The 19,988-nt window shown below is 45.1% G+C and overlaps 1 protein-coding gene across 1 annotated transcript in view; it reads left to right on the top strand.

The window, feature by feature from the left end:
- The first annotated feature begins 302 nt into the window (after nucleotides 1–302).
- The window catches only part of SLC16A6 (solute carrier family 16 member 6), a 94,457-nt gene continuing 74,771 nt past the window's right edge, over nucleotides 303–19,988 (top strand). Inside the window, exon 1 of the mRNA XM_056554423.1 lies at nucleotides 303–441. Coding sequence (XP_056410398.1) covers nucleotides 398–441 — 44 coding nt within the window. The 5' untranslated portion in view covers nucleotides 303–397. The remainder of the gene's footprint in view (nucleotides 442–19,988) is intronic.

The following is a 19,988-nucleotide window of genomic DNA, read 5'->3' as shown; positions in this document are numbered from 1 at the left end:
GCACTGGCTCCCCAATTAGATGCAGGGACACTGGGGGTCACGAGGGGCGGATCAGCAGACCAGGCCCCAGAGGAACCATCCAGTCTGAGGACTTATAAGAGAAGTGCGCTTTCAGGTGGTGATGCCAGAAAATACAGGAAGATATCTCCCCTCCCCCGCGGGGACACTCACCCGGGAGAATGGTCGGCTCGGACCGCGGTCACCCATCGATTACACCGTGTGGGCGTCTCCTGCCTCACGGCCAACGTAACCTGCGTCACTAACACCGTGCGCTGCGTCCTGACGTCATGACGTCTCTCCGCACTATGAGGTACGAGCCCGCCCGCTAATCGTCTGTGGAGCAGAGAGGGCGCTAGAGAGTGCGGCCCCTGGGGGTGTCTGCAGGGAGCGGGATGTGATGGAGCCCGGCCTCAGGGACAGCGTTACCCGCCACTCAGGGAGGTAAGAAACATAAAATGTGTGATGGAGCCGGGAATAGAATGTGTGATGGAATATAATGTGTGATGGAGCCGGGAATATAATGTGTGATGGGTCCGGGGATATAATGTGTGATGGAATATAATGTGTGATGGAGCCGGGAATATAATGTGTGATGGAGCCGGGAATATAATGTGTGATGGAGCCGGGAATATAATGTGTGATGGAGCCGGGAATATAATGTGTGATGGGGCCGGGAATATAATGTGTGATGGAGCCGGGAATATAATGTGTGATGGAGCCGGGAATATAATGTGTGATGGGGCCGGGAATATAATGTGTGATGGGGCCGGGAATATAATGTGTGATGGAGCCGGGAATATAATGTGTGATGGGGCCGGGAATATAATGTGTGATGGAGCCGGGAATATAATGTGTGATGGGGCCGGGAATATAATGTGTGATGGAGCCGGGAATATAATGTGTGATGGAGCCGGGAATATAATGTGTGATGGGTCCGGGAATATAATGTGTGATGGGGCCGGGAATATAATGTGTGATGGAGCCGGGAATATAATGTGTGATGGAGACGGGAATATAATGTGTGATGGAGCCAGGAATATAATGTGTGATGGAGCCGGGAATATAATGTGTGATGGAGCCGGGAATATAATGTGTGATGGGTCCGGGAATATAATGTGTGATGGAGCCGGGAATATAATGTGTGATGGGGCCGGGAATATAATGTGTGATGGGTCCGGGAATATAATGTGTGATGTGTCCGGGAATAGAATGTGTGATGGGGTCGGGAATATAATGTGTGATGGAGCCGGGAATATAATGTGTGATGGGTCCGGGAATATAATGTGTGATGGGTCCGGGAATATAATGTGTGATGGAGCCGGGAATATAATGTGTGATGGAGACGGGAATATAATGTGTGATGGAGCCAGGAATATAATGTGTGATGGAGACGGGAATATAATGTGTGATGGGTCCGGGAATATAATGTGTGATGGAGCCGGGAATATAATGTGTGATGGGGCCGGGAATATAATGTGTGATGGGGCCGGGAATATAATGTGTGATGGGGCCGGGAATATAATGTGTGATGGAGCCGGGAATATAATGTGTGATGGAGCCGGGAATATAATGTGTGATGGAGCCGGGAATATAATGTGTGATGGGGCCGGGAATATAATGTGTGATGGAGCCGGGAATATAATGTGTGATGGAGCCGGGAATATAATGTGTGATGGAATATAATGTGTGATGGAATATAATGTGTGATGGAGCCGGGAATATAATGTGTGATGGGGCCGGGAATATAATGTGTGATGGAGCCGGGAATATAATGTGTGATGGGGCCAGGAATATAATGTGTGATGGGGCCGGGAATATAATGTGTGATGGAGCCGGGAATATAATGTGTGATGGAGCCGGGAATATAATGTGTGATGGAGCCGGGAATATAATGTGTGATGGAGCCGGGAATATAATGTGTGATGGAGCCGGGAATATAATGTGTGATGGGTCTGGGAATATAATGTGTGATGGAGCCGGGAATATAATGTGTGATGGAGCCGGGAATATAATGTGTGATGGGGCCGGGAATATAATGTGTGATGGAGCCGGGAATATAATGTGTGATGGGGCCGGGAATATAATGTGTGATGGAGCCGGGAATATAATGTGTGATGGGTCCGGGAATATAATGTGTGATGGGGCCGGGAATATAATATGTGATGGGTCTGGGAATATAATGTGTGATGGAGCCGGGAATATAATGTGTGATGGAGCCGGGAATATAATGTGTGATCGGTCTGGGAATATAATGTGTGATGGGGCCGGGAATATAATGTGTGATGGGGCCGGGAATATAATGTGTGATGGGGCCGGGAATATAATGTGTGATGGAGCCGGGAATATAATGTGTGATGGGGCCGGGAATATAATGTGTGATGGAGCCGGGAATATAATGTGTGATGGAGCCGGGAATATAATGTGTGATGGAGCCGGGAATATAATGTGTGATGGGTCTGGGAATATAATGTGTGATGGAGCCGGGAATATAATGTGTGATGGGAATATAATGTGTGATGGGGCTGGGAATATAATGTGTGATGGAATATAATGTGTGATGGAGCCGGGAATATAATGTGTGATGGGAATATAATGAGTGATGGAGCCGGGAATATAATGTGTGATGGGAATATAATGTGTGATGGAGCCGGGAATATAATGTGTGATGGGTCTGGGAATATAATGTGTGATGGAGCCGGGAATATAATGTGTGATGGGGCCGGGAATATAATGTGTGATGGGGCCGGGAATATAATGTGTGATGGGGCCGGGAATATAATGTGTGATGGGTCTGGGAATATAATGTGTGATGGGGCCGGGAATATAATGTGTGATGGGGCCGGGAATATAATGTGTGATGGGGCCGGGAATATAATGTGTGATGGAGCCGGGAATATAATGTGTGATGGAGCCGGGAATAGAATGTGTGATGGGTCTGGGAATATAATGTGTGATGGAGCCGGGAATATAATGTGTGATGGGGCCGGGAATATAATGTGTGATGGAGCCGGGAATAGAATGTGTGATGGGTCCGGGAATATAATGTGTGATGGGTCCGGGAATATAATGTGTGATGGAGCCGGGAATATAATGTGTGATGCGGCCGGGAATATAATGTGTGATGGAGCCGGGAATATAATGTGTGATGGGGCCGGGAATATAATGTGTGATGGAGCCGGGAATATAATGTGTGATGGAGCCGGGAATATAATGTGTGATGGAATATAATGTGTGATGGAATATAATGTGTGATGGAGCCGGGAATATAATGTGTGATGGGGCCGGGAATATAATGTGTGATGGAGCCGGGAATATAATGTGTGATGGGGCCAGGAATATAATGTGTGATGGGGCCGGGAATATAATGTGTGATGGAGCCGGGAATATAATGTGTGATGGAGCCGGGAATATAATGTGTGATGGAGCCGGGAATATAATGTGTGATGGAGCCGGGAATATAATGTGTGATGGGTCCGGGAATATAATGTGTGATGGAGCCGGGAATATAATGTGTGATGGAGCCGGGAATATAATGTGTGATGGAGCCGGGAATATAATGTGTGATGGGGCCGGGAATATAATGTGTGATGGGGCCGGGAATATAATGTGTGATGGGGCCGGGAATATAATGTGTGATGGAGCCGGGAATATAATGTGTGATGGGAATATAATGTGTGATGGGGCCGGGAATATAATGTGTGATGGAATATAATGTGTGATGGAGCCGGGAATATAATGTGTGATGGGAATATAATGAGTGATGGAGCCGGGAATATAATGTGTGATGGGAATATAATGTGTGATGGAGCCGGGAATATAATGTGTGATGGGTCTGGGAATATAATGTGTGATGGAGCCGGGAATATAATGTGTGATGGGTCTGGGAATATAATGTCTGATGGGGCCGGGAATATAATGTGTGATGGGGCCGGGAATATAATGTGTGATGGGGCCGGGAATATAATGTGTGATGGGTCTGGGAATATAATGTGTGATGGGGCCGGGAATATAATGTGTGATGGGGCCGGGAATATAATGTGTGATGGGGCCGGGAATATAATGTGTGATGGAGCCGGGAATATAATGTGTGATGGAGCCGGGAATAGAATGTGTGATGGGTCTGGGAATATAATGTGTGATGGAGCCGGGAATATAATGTGTGATGGAGCCGGGAATATAATGTGTGATGGGGCCGGGAATATAATGTGTGATGGAGCCGGGAATAGAATGTGTGATGGGTCCGGGAATATAATGTGTGATGGGTCCGGGAATATAATGTGTGATGGAGCCGGGAATATAATGTGTGATGCGGCCGGGAATATAATGTGTGATGGAGCCGGGAATATAATGTGTGATGGGGCCGGGAATATAATGTGTGATGCGGCCGGGAATATAATGTGTGATGGAGCCGGGAATATAATGTGTGATGGAGCCGGGAATATAATGTGTGATGCGGCCGGGAATATAATGTGTGATGGAGCCGGGAATATAATGTGTGATGGGGCCGGGAATAGAATGTGTGATGGAGCCGGGAATATAATGTGTGATGCGGCCGGGAATATAATGTGTGATGGGTCCGGGAATATAATGTGTGATGGAGCCGGGAATAGAATGTGTGATGGAGCCGGGAATATAATGTGTGATGGAGCCGGGAATATAATGTGTGATGGGGCCGGGAATATAATGTGTGATGGGGCCGGGAATATAATGTGTGATGGGGCCGGGAATATAATGTGTGATGGGGCCGGGAATATAATGTGTGATGGGGCCGGGAATATAATGTGTGATGGGGCCGGGAATATAATGTGTGATGGGGCCGGGAATATAATGTGTGATGGAGCCGGGAATATAATGTGTGATGGAGCCGGGAATATAATGTGTGATGGAATATAATGTGTGATGGGTCTGGGAATATAATGTGTGATGGAGCCGGGAATATAATGTGTGATTGGGCCGGGAATATAATGTGTGATGGGTCTGGGAATATAATGTGTGATGGGTCCGGGAATATAATGTGTGATGGGTCCGGGAATATAATGTGTGATGGAATATAATGTGTGATGGGGCCGGGAATATAATGTGTGATGGGGCCGGGAATATAATGTGTGATGGAGTCGGGAATATAATGTGTGATGGGTCCGGGAATATAATGTGTGATGGAGTCGGGAATATAATGTGTGATGGAGCCGGGAATATAATGTGTGATGGAGCCGGGAATATAATGTGTGATGGAGCCGGGAATATAATGTGTGATGGAGCCGGGAATATAATGTGTGATGGGTCCGGGAATATAATGTGTGATGGAGCCGGGAATATAATGTGTGATGGAGCCGGGAATATAATGTGTGATGGAGCCGGGAATATAATGTGTGATGGGGCCGAGAATATAATGTGTGATGGGGCCGGGAATATAATGTGTGATGGGTCCGAGAATATAATGTGTGATGGAGCCGGGAATATAATGTGTGATGGGGCCGGGAATATAATGTGTGATGGGGCCGGGAATATAATGTGTGATGGGGCCGGGAATATAATGTGTGATGGGGCCGGGAATATAATGTGTGATGGAATATAATGTGTGATGGAGCCGGGAATATAATGTGTGATGGAGCCGGGAATATAATGTGTGATGGAGCCGGGAATATAATGTGTGATGGAGCCGGGAATATAATGTGTGATGGGTCTGGGAATATAATGTGTGATGGGGCCGGGAATATAATGTGTGATGGATCGGGGAATATAATGTGTGATGGGTCCGGGAATATAATGTGTGATGGAGCCGGGAATATAATGTGTGATGGATCGGGGAATATAATGTGTGATGGGTCCGGGAATATAATGTGTGATGGAGCCGGGAATATAATGTGTGATGGATCGGGGAATATAATGTGTGATGGGGCCGGGAATATAATGTGTGATGGAATATAATGTGTGATGGGGCCGGGAATATAATGTGTAATGGAATATAATGTGTGATGGGTCCGGGAATATAATGTGTGATGGGGCCGGGAATATAATGTGTGATGGGTCCGGGAATATAATGTGTAATGGAATATAATGTGTGATGGGTCCGGGAATATAATGTGTGATGGGGCCGGGAATATAATGTGTGATGGAGCCCGGAATATAATGTGTGATGGGTCCGGGAATATAATGTGTGATGGAGCCGGGAATATAATGTGTGATGGAGCCGGGAATATAATGTGTGATGGAGCCGGGAATATAATGTGTGATGGGGCCGGGAATATAATGTGTGATGGAATATAATGTGTGATGGATCCAGGAATATAATGTGTGATGGGTCCGGGAATAGAATGTGTGATGGGTCCGGGAATATAATGTGTGATGGGTTCGGGAATATAATGTGTGATGGAGCCGGGAATATAATGTGTGATGGGTCCGGGAATATAATGTGTGATGGGTCTGGGAATATAATGTGTGATGGGTCCGGGAATATAATGTGTGATGGGTCTGGGAATATAATGTGTGATGGAGCCGGGAATATAATGTGTGATGGGTCCGGGAATATAATGTGTGATGGGTCTGGGAATATAATGTGTGATGGAGCCGGGAATATAATGTGTGATGGAGCCGGGAATATAATGTGTGATGGAGCCGGGAATATAATGTGTGATGGAGCCGGGAATATAATGTGTGATGGAGCCGGGAATATAATGTGTGATGGAATATAATGTGTGATGGAGCCGGGAATATAATGTGTGATGGAATATAATGTGTGATGGAGCCGGGAATATAATGTGTGATGGGTCCGGGAATATAATGTGTGATGGGTCTGGGAATATAATGTCTGATGGGGCCGGGAATATAATGTGTGATGGAGCCGGGAATATAATGTGTGATGGAATATAATGTGTGATGGGTCTGGGAATATAATGTGTGATGGGTCTGGGAATATAATGTGTGATGGGGCCGGGAATATAATGTGTGATGGAATATAATGTGTGATGGGGCCGGGAATATAATGTGTGATGGGGCCGGGAATATAATGTGTGATGGGTCTGGGAATATAATGTCTGATGGGGCCGGGAATATAATGTGTGATGGAGCCGGGAATATAATGTGTGATGGGGCCGGGAATATAATGTGTGATGGGGCCGGGAATATAATGTGTGATGGAGCCGGGAATATAATGTGTGATGGGGCCGGGAATGTAATGTGTGATGGGTCCGGGAATATAATGTGTGATGGGTCTGGGAATATAATGTCTGATGGGGCCGGGAATATAATGTGTGATGGAGCCGGGAATATAATGTCTGATGGATCCGGGAATACAATGTGTGATGGAGCCGGGTATATAATGTGTGATGGAGCCGGGAATATAATGTGTGATGGAATATGATGTGTGATGGAGCCGGGAATATAATGTGTGATGGGTCTGGGAATATAATGTCTGATGGGGCCGGGAATATAATGTGTGATGGAGCCAGGAATATAATGTGTGATGGGGCCGGGAATATAATGTGTGATGGAGCCAGGAATATAATGTGTGATGGAGCCAGGAATATAATGTGTGATGGGTCCGGGAATATAATGTGTGATGGAGCCGGGAATATAATGTGTGATGGAGACGGGAATATAATGTGTGATGGAGCCAGGAATATAATGTGTGATGGGGCCGGGAATATAATGTGTGATGGGTCTGGGAATATAATGTGTGATGGAGCCCGGAATATAATGTGTGATGGGGCCGGGAATATAATGTGTGATGGAGCCGGGAATATAATGTGTGATGGAGCCGGGAATATAATGTGTGATGGAGCCGGGAATATAATGTGTGATGGAATATAATGTGTGATGGAGCCGGGAATATAATGTGTGATGGGTCTGGGAATATAATGTGTGATGGAATATAATGTGTGATGGAATATAATGTGTGATGGGGCCGGGAATATAATGTGTGATGGAATATAATGTCTGATGGGGCCGGGAATATAATGTGTGATGGAGCCGGGAATATAATGTGTGATGGAGCCGGGAATATAATGTGTGATGGAGCCGGGAATATAATGTGTGATGGGTCTGGGAATATAATGTCTGATGGGGTCGGGAATATAATGTGTGATGGGGCCGGGAATATAATGTGTGATGGAGCCGGGAATATAATGTGTGATGGGTCTGGGAATATAATGTCTGATGGGGCCGGGAATATAATGTGTGATGGAGCCGGGAATATAATGTGTGATGGAGCCGGGAATATAATGTGTGATGGGTCCGGGAATATAATGTGTGATGGAGCCAGGAATATAATGTGTGATGGAGCCGGGAATATAATGTGTGATGGAATATAATGTGTGATGGAATATAATGTGTGATGGGGCCGGGAATATAATGTGTGATGGAATATAATGTCTGATGGGGCCGGGAATATAATGTGTGATGGAGCCGGGAATATAATGTGTGATGGAGCCGGGAATATAATGTGTGATGGAGCCGGGAATATAATGTGTGATGGGTCTGGGAATATAATGTCTGATGGGGTCGGGAATATAATGTGTGATGGGGCCGGGAATATAATGTGTGATGGAGCCGGGAATATAATGTGTGATGGGTCTGGGAATATAATGTCTGATGGGGCCGGGAATATAATGTGTGATGGAGCCGGGAATATAATGTGTGATGGAGCCGGGAATATAATGTGTGATGGGTCCGGGAATATAATGTGTGATGGGTCCGGGAATATAATGTGTGATGGGGCCGGGAATATAATGTGTGATGGAGTCGGGAATATAATGTGTGATGGGTCCGGGAATATAATGTGTGATGGAATATAATGTGTGATGGAGCCAGGAATATAATGTGTGATGGGTCCGGGAATATAATGTGTGATGGAATATAATGTGTGATGGAGCCAGGAATATAATGTGTGATGGAGCCGGGAATATAATGTGTGATGGGTCTGGGAATATAAGGTGTGATGGAGCCGGGAATATAATGTGTGATGGAGCCGGGAATATAATGTGTGATGGGTCTGGGAATATAAGGTGTGATGGAGCCGGGAATATAATGTGTGATGGAATATAATGTGTGATGGGTCCGGCAATATAATGTGTGATGGAGCCGGGAATATAATGTGTGATGGGTCCGGGAATATAATGTGTGATGGAATATAATGTTTGATGGAGCCAGGAATATAATGTGTGATGGGGCCGGGAATATAATGTGTGATGGGGCCGGGAATATAATGTGTGATGGAATATAATGTGTGATGGAGCCGGGAATATAATGTGTGATGGAGCCGGGAATATAATGTGTGATGGGGCCGGGAATATAATGTGTGATGGGGCCGGGAATATAATGTGTGATGGGGCCGGGAATATAATGTGTGATGGAGCCGGCAATATAATGTGTGATGGAATATAATGTGTGATGGGGCCGGGAATATAATGTGTGATGGGGCCGGGAATATAATGTGTGATGGAGCCGGGAATATAATGTGTGATGGTTCCGGGAATATAATGTGTGATGGAGCCGGGAATATAATATGTGATGGGTCCGGGAATATAATGTGTGATGGGGCCGGGAATATAATGTGTGATGGAGTCGGGAATATAATGTGTGATGGGTCCGGGAATATAATGTGTGATGGAATATAATGTGTGATGGAGCCAGGAATATAATGTGTGATGGGTCCGGGAATATAATGTGTGATGGAATATAATGTGTGATGGAGCCAGGAATATAATGTGTGATGGAGCCGGGAATATAATGTGTGATGGGTCTGGGAATATAATGTCTGATGGGGCCGGGAATATAATGTGTGATGGAGCCGGGAATATAATGTGTGATGGAGCCGGGAATATAATGTGTGATGGGTCCGGGAATATAATGTGTGATGGGTCCGGGAATATAATGTGTGATGGGGCCGGGAATATAATGTGTGATGGAGTCGGGAATATAATGTGTGATGGGTCCGGGAATATAATGTGTGATGGAATATAATGTGTGATGGAGCCAGGAATATAATGTGTGATGGGTCCGGGAATATAAGGTGTGATGGAATATAATGTGTGATGGAGCCAGGAATATAATGTGTGATGGAGCCGGGAATATAATGTGTGATGGGTCTGGGAATATAAGGTGTGATGGAGCCGGGAATATAATGTGTGATGGAGCCGGGAATATAATGTGTGATGGGTCTGGGAATATAAGGTGTGATGGAGCCGGGAATATAATGTGTGATGGAATATAATGTGTGATGGGTCCGGCAATATAATGTGTGATGGAGCCGGGAATATAATGTGTGATGGAATATAATGTTTGATGGAGCCAGGAATATAATGTGTGATGGGGCCGGGAATATAATGTGTGATGGGGCCGGGAATATAATGTGTGATGGAATATAATGTGTGATGGAGCCGGGAATATAATGTGTGATGGAGCCGGGAATATAATGTGTGATGGGGCCGGGAATATAATGTGTGATGGGGCCGGGAATATAATGTGTGATGGGGCCGGGAATATAATGTGTGATGGAATATAATGTGTGATGGGGCCGGGAATATAATGTGTGATGGGGCCGGGAATATAATGTGTGATGGAGCCGGGAATATAATGTGTGATGGTTCCGGGAATATAATGTGTGATGGAGCCGGGAATATAATATGTGATGGGTCCGGGAATATAATGTGTGATGGGTCTGGGAATATAATGTGTGATGGGTCCGGGAATATAATGTGTGATGGAATATAATGTGTGATGGGGCCGGGAATATAATGTGTGATGGGGCCGGGAATATAATGTGTGATGGGTCTGGGAATATAATGTGTGATGGTTCCGGGAATATAATGTGTGATGGGTCTGGGAATATAATGTGTGATGGAGCCGGGAATATAATGTGTGATGGGGCCGGGAATATAATGTGTGATGGGGCCGGGAATATAATGTGTGATGGGGCCGGGAATATAATGTGTGATGGGTCTGGGAATATAATGTCTGATGGGGCCGGGAATATAATGTGTGATGGAGCCGGGAATATAATGTGTGATGGGGCCGGGAATATAATGTGTGATGGGGCCGGGAATATAATGTGTGATGGAGCCGGGAATATAATGTGTGATGGGGCCGGGAATATAATGTGTGATGGGTCTGGGAATATAATGTCTGATGGGGCCGGGAATATAATGTGTGATGGAGCCGGGAATATAATGTGTGATGGATCCGGGAATACAATGTGTGATGGAGCTGGGAATATAATGTGTGATGGAGCCGGGAATATAATGTGTGATGGAATATAATGTGTGATGGAGCCGGGAATATAATGTGTGATGGGTCTGGGAATATAATGTCTGATGGGGCCGGGAATATAATGTGTGATGGGGCCGGGAATATAATGTGTGATGGAGCCAGGAATATAATGTGTGATGGAGACGGGAATATAATGTGTGATGGAGCCAGGAATATAATGTGTGATGGGGCCGGGAATATAATGTGTGATGGAGCCAGGAATATAATGTGTGATGGAGACGGGAATATAATGTGTGATGGGTCCGGGAATATAATGTGTGATGGGGCCGGGAATATAATGTGTGATGGGGCCGGGAATATAATGTGTGATGGGGCCGGGAATATAATGTGTGATGGGTCTGGGAATATAATGTGTGATGGGTCCAGGGATATAATGTGTGATGGGGCCGGGAATATAATGTGTGATGGAGCCGGGAATATAATGTGTGATGGAATATAATGTGTGATGGAGCCGGGAATATAATGTGTGATGGGTCTGGGAATATAATGTGTGATGGAATATAATGTGTGATGGAATATAATGTGTGATGGGGCCGGGAATATAATGTGTGATGGAATATAATGTCTGATGGGGCCGGGAATATAATGTGTGATGGAGCCGGGAATATAATGTGTGATGGAGCCGGGAATATAATGTGTGATGGAGCCGGGAATATAATGTGTGATGGGGCCGGGAATATAATGTGTGATGGAGCCGGGAATATAATGTGTGATGGAGCCGGGAATATAATGTGTGATGGAGCCGGGAATATAATGTGTGATGGAGCCGGGAATATAATGTGTGATGGGTCTGGGAATATAATGTGTGATGGGTCTGGGAATATAATGTGTAATGGAATATAATGTGTGATGGGTCTGGGAATATAATGTGTGATGGAGCCGGGAATATAATGTGTGATGGGTCTGGGAATATAATGTCTGATGGGGCCGGGAATATAATGTGTGATGGAGCCGGGAATATAATGTGTGATGGAGCCGGGAATATAATGTGTGATGGGTCTGGGAATATAATGTGTGATGGGTCCGGGAATATAATGTGTGATGGGTCCGGGAATATAATGTGTGATGGGGCCGGGAATATAATGTGTGATGGGTCCGGGAATATAATGTGTGATGGGTCCTGGAATAAAATGTGTGATGGGTCCGGGAATATAATGTGTGATGGGTCCGGGAATATAATGTGTGATGGAGCCGGGAATATAATGTGTGATGGGTCTAGGAATATAATGTGTGATGGGGCCGGGAATATAATGTGTGATGGGGCCGGGAATATAATGTGTGATGGGGCCGGGAATATAATGTGTGATGGGGCCGGGAATATAATGTGTGATGGAGCCGGGAATATAATGTGTGATGGGTCCGGGAATATAATGTGTGATGGGTCTGGGAATATAATGTGTGATGGGGCCGTGAATATAATGTGTGATGGAGCCGGGAATATAATGTGTGATGGAGCTGGGAATATAATGTGTGATGGTGCCGGTAATATAATGTGTCATGGGTCTGGAAATATAATGTGTGATGGAGCCGGGAATATAATGTGTGATGGGGCCGGGAATATAATGTGTGATGAAATATAATGTGTGATGGGGTCGGGAATATAATGTGTGATGGAATATAATGTGTGATGTTGCCGGGAATATAATGTGTGATGGAATATAATGTGTGATGGGTCTGGGAATATAATGTATGATGGAGGCGGGAATATAATGTGTGATGGGTCTGGGAATATAATGTGTGATGGGTCCGGGAATATAATGTGTGATGGAGCCGGGAATATAATGTGTGATGGAGCCGGGAATATAATGTGTGATGGAGCCGGGAATATAATGTGTGATGGAGCCGGGAATATAATGTGTGATGGGGCCGGGAATATAATGTGTGATGGAATATAATGTGTGATGGGGCCGGGAATATAATGTGTGATGTTGCCGGGAATATAATGTGTGATGGAATATAATGTGTGATGGGTCTGGGAATATAATGTATGATGGAGGCGGGAATATAATGTGTGATGGGTCTGGGAATATAATGTGTGATGGAGCCGGGAATATAATGTGTAATGGGTCTGGGAATATAATGTGTGATGGGTCCGGGAATATAATGTGTGATGGGTCCGGGAATATAATGTGTGATGGGTCCGGGAATATAATGTGTGATGGGGCCGGGAATATAATTTGTGATGGAGCCGGGAATATAATTTGTGATGGGGCCGGGAATATAATGTGTGATGGAGCCGGGAATATAATGTGTGATGGAGCCGGGAATATAATGTGTGATGGGGCCGGGAATATAATGTGTGATGGAGCCGGGAATATAATGTGTGATGGGTCTGGGAATATAATGTGTGATGGGTCTGGGAATATAATGTCTGATGGGGCCGGGAATATAATGTGTGATGGAGCCGGGAATATAATGTGTGATGGAGCCGGGAATATAATGTGTGATGCGGCCGGGAATATAATGTGTGATGGGTCCGGGAATATAATGTGTGATGGGTCTGGGAATATAATGTCTGATGGGGCCGGGAATATAATGTGTGATGATGGATCCGGGAATACAATGTGTGATGGAGCCGGGAATATAATGTGTGATGGAGCCGGGAATATAATGTGTGATGGAATATAATGTGTGATGGAGCCGGGAATATAATGTGTGATGGGTCTGGGAATATAATGTCTGATGGGGCCGGGAATATAATGTGTGATGGAGCCAGGAATATAATGTGTGATGGGGCCGGGAATATAATGTGTGATGGAGCCAGGAATATAATGTGTGATGAAGACGGGAATATAATGTGTGATGGAGCCAGGAATATAGTGTGTGATGGAGACGGGAATATAATGTGTGATGGAGCCAGGAATATAATGTGTGATGGAGACGGGAATATAATGTGTGATGGAGACGGGAATATAATGTGTGATGGAGCCAGGAATATAATGTGTGATGGGGCCGGGAATATAATGTGTGATGGAGCCAGGAATATAATGTGTGATGGAGACGGGAATATAATGTGTGATGGAGACGGGAATATAATGTGTGATGGGTCCGGGAATATAATGTGTGATGGGGCCGGGAATATAATGTGTGATGGGGCCGGGAATATAATGTGTGATGGGGCCGGGAATATAATGTGTGATGGGTCTGGGAATATAATGTGTAATGGGTCCGGGGATATAATGTGTATTTGGGCCGGGAATATAATGTGTGATGGAGCCGGGAATATAATGTGTGATGGATCCGGGAATACAATGTGTGATGGAGCCGGGAATATAATGTGTGATGGAGCCGGGAATATAATGTGTGATGGAATATAATGTGTGATGGAGCCGGGAATATAATGTGTGATGGGTCTGGGAATATAATGTGTGATGGAATATAATGTGTGATGGAATATAATGTGTGATGGGGCCGGGAATATAATGTGTGATGGAATATAATGTCTGATGGGGCCGGGAATATAATGTGTGATGGAGCCGGGAATATAATGTGTGATGGAGCCGGGAATATAATGTGTGATGGAGCCGGGAATATAATGTGTGATGGGTCTGGGAATATAATGTCTGATGGGGCCGGGAATATAATGTGTGATGGAGCCGGGAATATAATGTGTGATGGAGCCGGGAATATAATGTGTGATGGGTCTGGGAATATAATGTCTGATGGGGCCGGGAATATAATGTGTGATGGAGCCGGGAATATAATGTGTGATGGAGCCGGGAATATAATGTGTGATGGAATATAATGTGTGATGGGTCCGGGAATATAATGTGTGATGGGTCCGGGAATATAATGTGTGATGGGGCCGGGAATATAATGTGTGATGGGGCCGGGAATATAATGTGTGATGGGGCCGGGAATATAATGTGTGATGGGTCCGGGGATATAATGTGTGATGGGTCCGGGGATATAATGTGTGATGGAGCCGGGAATATAATGTGTGATGGAGCCGGGAATATAATGTGTGATGGGGCCGGGAATATAATGTGTGATGGAGTCGGGAATATAATGTGTGATGGGTCTGGGAATATAAGGTGTGATGGGGCCGGGAATATAATGTGTGATGAAATATAATGTGTGATGGGTCCGGCAATATAATGTGTGATGGAGCCGGGAATATAATGTGTGATGGGTCCGGGAATATAATGTGTGATGGAATATAATGTGTGATGGAGCCAGGAATATAATGTGTGGTGGAGCCGGGAATATAATGTGTGATGGGTCTGGGAATATAAGGTGTGATGGAGCCGGGAATATAATGTGTGATGAAGACGGGAATATAATGTGTGATGGAGCCAGGAATATAGTGTGTGATGGAGACGGGAATATAATGTGTGATGGAGACGGGAATATAATGTGTGATGGAGCCAGGAATATAATGTGTGATGGGGCCGGGAATATAATGTGTGATGGAGCCAGGAATATAATGTGTGATGGAGACGGGAATATAATGTGTGATGGAGACGGGAATATAATGTGTGATGGGTCCGGGAATATAATGTGTGATGGGGCCGGGAATATAATGTGTGATGGGGCCGGGAATATAATGTGTGATGGGGCCGGGAATATAATGTGTGATGGGTCTGGGAATATAATGTGTAATGGGTCCGGGGATATAATGTGTGATTGGGCCGGGAATATAATGTGTGATGGAGCCGGGAATATAATGTGTGATGGATCCGGGAATACAATGTGTGATGGAGCCGGGAATATAATGTGTGATGGAGCCGGGAATATAATGTGTGATGGAATATAATGTGTGATGGAGCCGGGAATATAATGTGTGATGGAATATAATGTGTGATGGAATATAATGTGTGATGGGGCCGGGAATATAATGTGTGATGGAATATAATGTCTGATGGGGCCGGGAATATAATGTGTGATGGAGCCGGGAATATAATGTGTGATGGAGCCGGGAATATAATGTGTGATGGAGCCGGGAATATAATGTGTGATGGGTCTGGGAATATAATGTCTGATGGGGCCGGGAATATAATGTGTGATAGAGCCGGGAATATAATGTGTGATGGAGCCGGGAATATAATGTGTGATGGGTCTGGGAATATAATGTGTGATGGGTCTGGGAATATAATGTCTGATGGGGCCGGGAATATAATGTGTGATGGAGCCGGGAATATAATGTGTGATGGGTCTGGGAATATAATGTCTGATGGGGCCGGGAATATAATGTGTGATGGAGCCGGGAATATAATGTGTGATGGAGCCGGGAATATAATGTGTGATGGAATATAATGTGTGATGGGTCCGGGAATATAATGTATGATGGAGGCGGGAATATAATGTGTGATGGGTCTGGGAATATAATGTGTGATGGAGCCGGGAATATAATGTGTAATGGGTCTGGGAATATAATGTGTGATGGGTCCGGGAATATAATGTGTGATGGGTCCGGGAATATAATGTGTGATGGGTCCGGGAATATAATGTGTGATGGGGCCGGGAATATAATTTGTGATGGAGCCGGGAATATAATTTGTGATGGGGCCGGGAATATAATGTGTGATGGAGCCGGGAATATAATGTGTGATGGAGCCGGGAATATAATGTGTGATGGGGCCGGGAATATAATGTGTGATGGAGCCGGGAATATAATGTGTGATGGGTCTGGGAATATAATGTGTGATGGGTCTGGGAATATAATGTCTGATGGGGCCGGGAATATAATGTGTGATGGAGCCGGGAATATAATGTGTGATGGAGCCGGGAATATAATGTGTGATGCGGCCGGGAATATAATGTGTGATGGGTCCGGGAATATAATGTGTGATGGGTCTGGGAATATAATGTCTGATGGGGCCGGGAATATAATGTGTGATGATGGATCCGGGAATACAATGTGTGATGGAGCCGGGAATATAATGTGTGATGGAGCCGGGAATATAATGTGTGATGGAATATAATGTGTGATGGAGCCGGGAATATAATGTGTGATGGGTCTGGGAATATAATGTCTGATGGGGCCGGGAATATAATGTGTGATGGAGCCAGGAATATAATGTGTGATGGGGCCGGGAATATAATGTGTGATGGAGCCAGGAATATAATGTGTGATGAAGACGGGAATATAATGTGTGATGGAGCCAGGAATATAGTGTGTGATGGAGACGGGAATATAATGTGTGATGGAGCCAGGAATATAATGTGTGATGGAGACGGGAATATAATGTGTGATGGAGACGGGAATATAATGTGTGATGGAGCCAGGAATATAATGTGTGATGGGGCCGGGAATATAATGTGTGATGGAGCCAGGAATATAATGTGTGATGGAGACGGGAATATAATGTGTGATGGAGACGGGAATATAATGTGTGATGGGTCCGGGAATATAATGTGTGATGGGGCCGGGAATATAATGTGTGATGGGGCCGGGAATATAATGTGTGATGGGGCCGGGAATATAATGTGTGATGGGTCTGGGAATATAATGTGTAATGGGTCCGGGGATATAATGTGTGATTGGGCCGGGAATATAATGTGTGATGGAGCCGGGAATATAATGTGTGATGGATCCGGGAATACAATGTGTGATGGAGCCGGGAATATAATGTGTGATGGAGCCGGGAATATAATGTGTGATGGAATATAATGTGTGATGGAGCCGGGAATATAATGTGTGATGGGTCTGGGAATATAATGTGTGATGGAATATAATGTGTGATGGAATATAATGTGTGATGGGGCCGGGAATATAATGTGTGATGGAATATAATGTCTGATGGGGCCGGGAATATAATGTGTGATGGAGCCGGGAATATAATGTGTGATGGAGCCGGGAATATAATGTGTGATGGAGCCGGGAATATAATGTGTGATGGGTCTGGGAATATAATGTCTGATGGGGCCGGGAATATAATGTGTGATGGAGCCGGGAATATAATGTGTGATGGAGCCGGGAATATAATGTGTGATGGGTCTGGGAATATAATGTCTGATGGGGCCGGGAATATAATGTGTGATGGAGCCGGGAATATAATGTGTGATGGAGCCGGGAATATAATGTGTGATGGAATATAATGTGTGATGGGTCCGGGAATATAATGTGTGATGGGTCCGGGAATATAATGTGTGATGGGGCCGGGAATATAATGTGTGATGGGGCCGGGAATATAATGTGTGATGGGGCCGGGAATATAATGTGTGATGGGTCCGGGGATATAATGTGTGATGGGTCCGGGGATATAATGTGTGATGGAGCCGGGAATATAATGTGTGATGGAGCCGGGAATATAATGTGTGATGGGGCCGGGAATATAATGTGTGATGGAGTCGGGAATATAATGTGTGATGGGTCTGGGAATATAATGTGTGATGGAATATAATGTGTGATGGAGCCAGGAATATAATGTGTGATGGAGCCGGGAATATAATGTGTGATGGGTCTGGGAATATAAGGTGTGATGGAGCCGGGAATATAATGTGTGATGAAGACGGGAATATAATGTGTGATGGAGCCAGGAATATAGTGTGTGATGGAGACGGGAATATAATGTGTGATGGAGACGGGAATATAATGTGTGATGGAGCCAGGAATATAATGTGTGATGGGGCCGGGAATATAATGTGTGATGGAGCCAGGAATATAATGTGTGATGGAGACGGGAATATAATGTGTGATGGAGACGGGAATATAATGTGTGATGGGTCCGGGAATATAATGTGTGATGGGGCCGGGAATATAATGTGTGATGGGGCCGGGAATATAATGTGTGATGGGGCCGGGAATATAATGTGTGATGGGTCTGGGAATATAATGTGTAATGGGTCCGGGGATATAATGTGTGATTGGGCCGGGAATATAATGTGTGATGGAGCCGGGAATATAATGTGTGATGGATCCGGGAATACAATGTGTGATGGAGCCGGGAATATAATGTGTGATGGAGCCGGGAATATAATGTGTGATGGAATATAATGTGTGATGGAGCCGGGAATATAATGTGTGATGGAATATAATGTGTGATGGAGCCGGGAATATAATGTGTGATGGAGCCGGGAATATAATGTGTGATGGAGCCGGTAATATAATGTGTGATGGAGCCGGGAATATAATGTGTGATGGAATATAATGTGTGATGGAGCCGGGAATATAATGTGTGATGGAATATAATGTCTGATGGGGCCGGGAATATAATGTGTGATGGAGCCGGGAATATAATGTGTGATGGAGCCGGGAATATAATGTGTGATGGAGCCGGGAATATAATGTGTGATGGGTCTGGGAATATAATGTCTGATGGGGCCGGGAATATAATGTGTGATAGAGCCGGGAATATAATGTGTGATGGAGCCGGGAATATAATGTGTGATGGGTCTGGGAATATAATGTGTGATGGGTCTGGGAATATAATGTCTGATGGGGCCGGGAATATAATGTGTGATGGAGCCGGGAATATAATGTGTGATGGGTCTGGGAATATAATGTCTGATGGGGCCGGGAATATAATGTGTGATGGAGCCGGGAATATAATGTGTGATGGAGCCGGGAATATAATGTGTGATGGAATATAATGTGTGATGGGTCCGGGAATATAATGTGTGATGGGTCCGGGAATATAATGTGTGATGGGGCCGGGAATATAATGTGTGATGGGGCCGGGAATATAATGTGTGATGGGTCCGGGGATATAATGTGTGATGGGTCCGGGGATATAATGTGTGATGGAGCCGGGAATATAATGTGTGATGGAGCCGGGAAT

The sequence above is a fragment of the Hyla sarda genome, unplaced genomic scaffold (genome assembly GCF_029499605.1).
Source record: "Hyla sarda isolate aHylSar1 unplaced genomic scaffold, aHylSar1.hap1 scaffold_714, whole genome shotgun sequence".
In the NCBI taxonomy this organism is placed as follows: domain Eukaryota; kingdom Metazoa; phylum Chordata; class Amphibia; order Anura; family Hylidae; genus Hyla; species Hyla sarda.
Note: the sequence above shows the minus strand (reverse complement) of the source record. Positions and strands in the feature narration are given on the sequence as shown.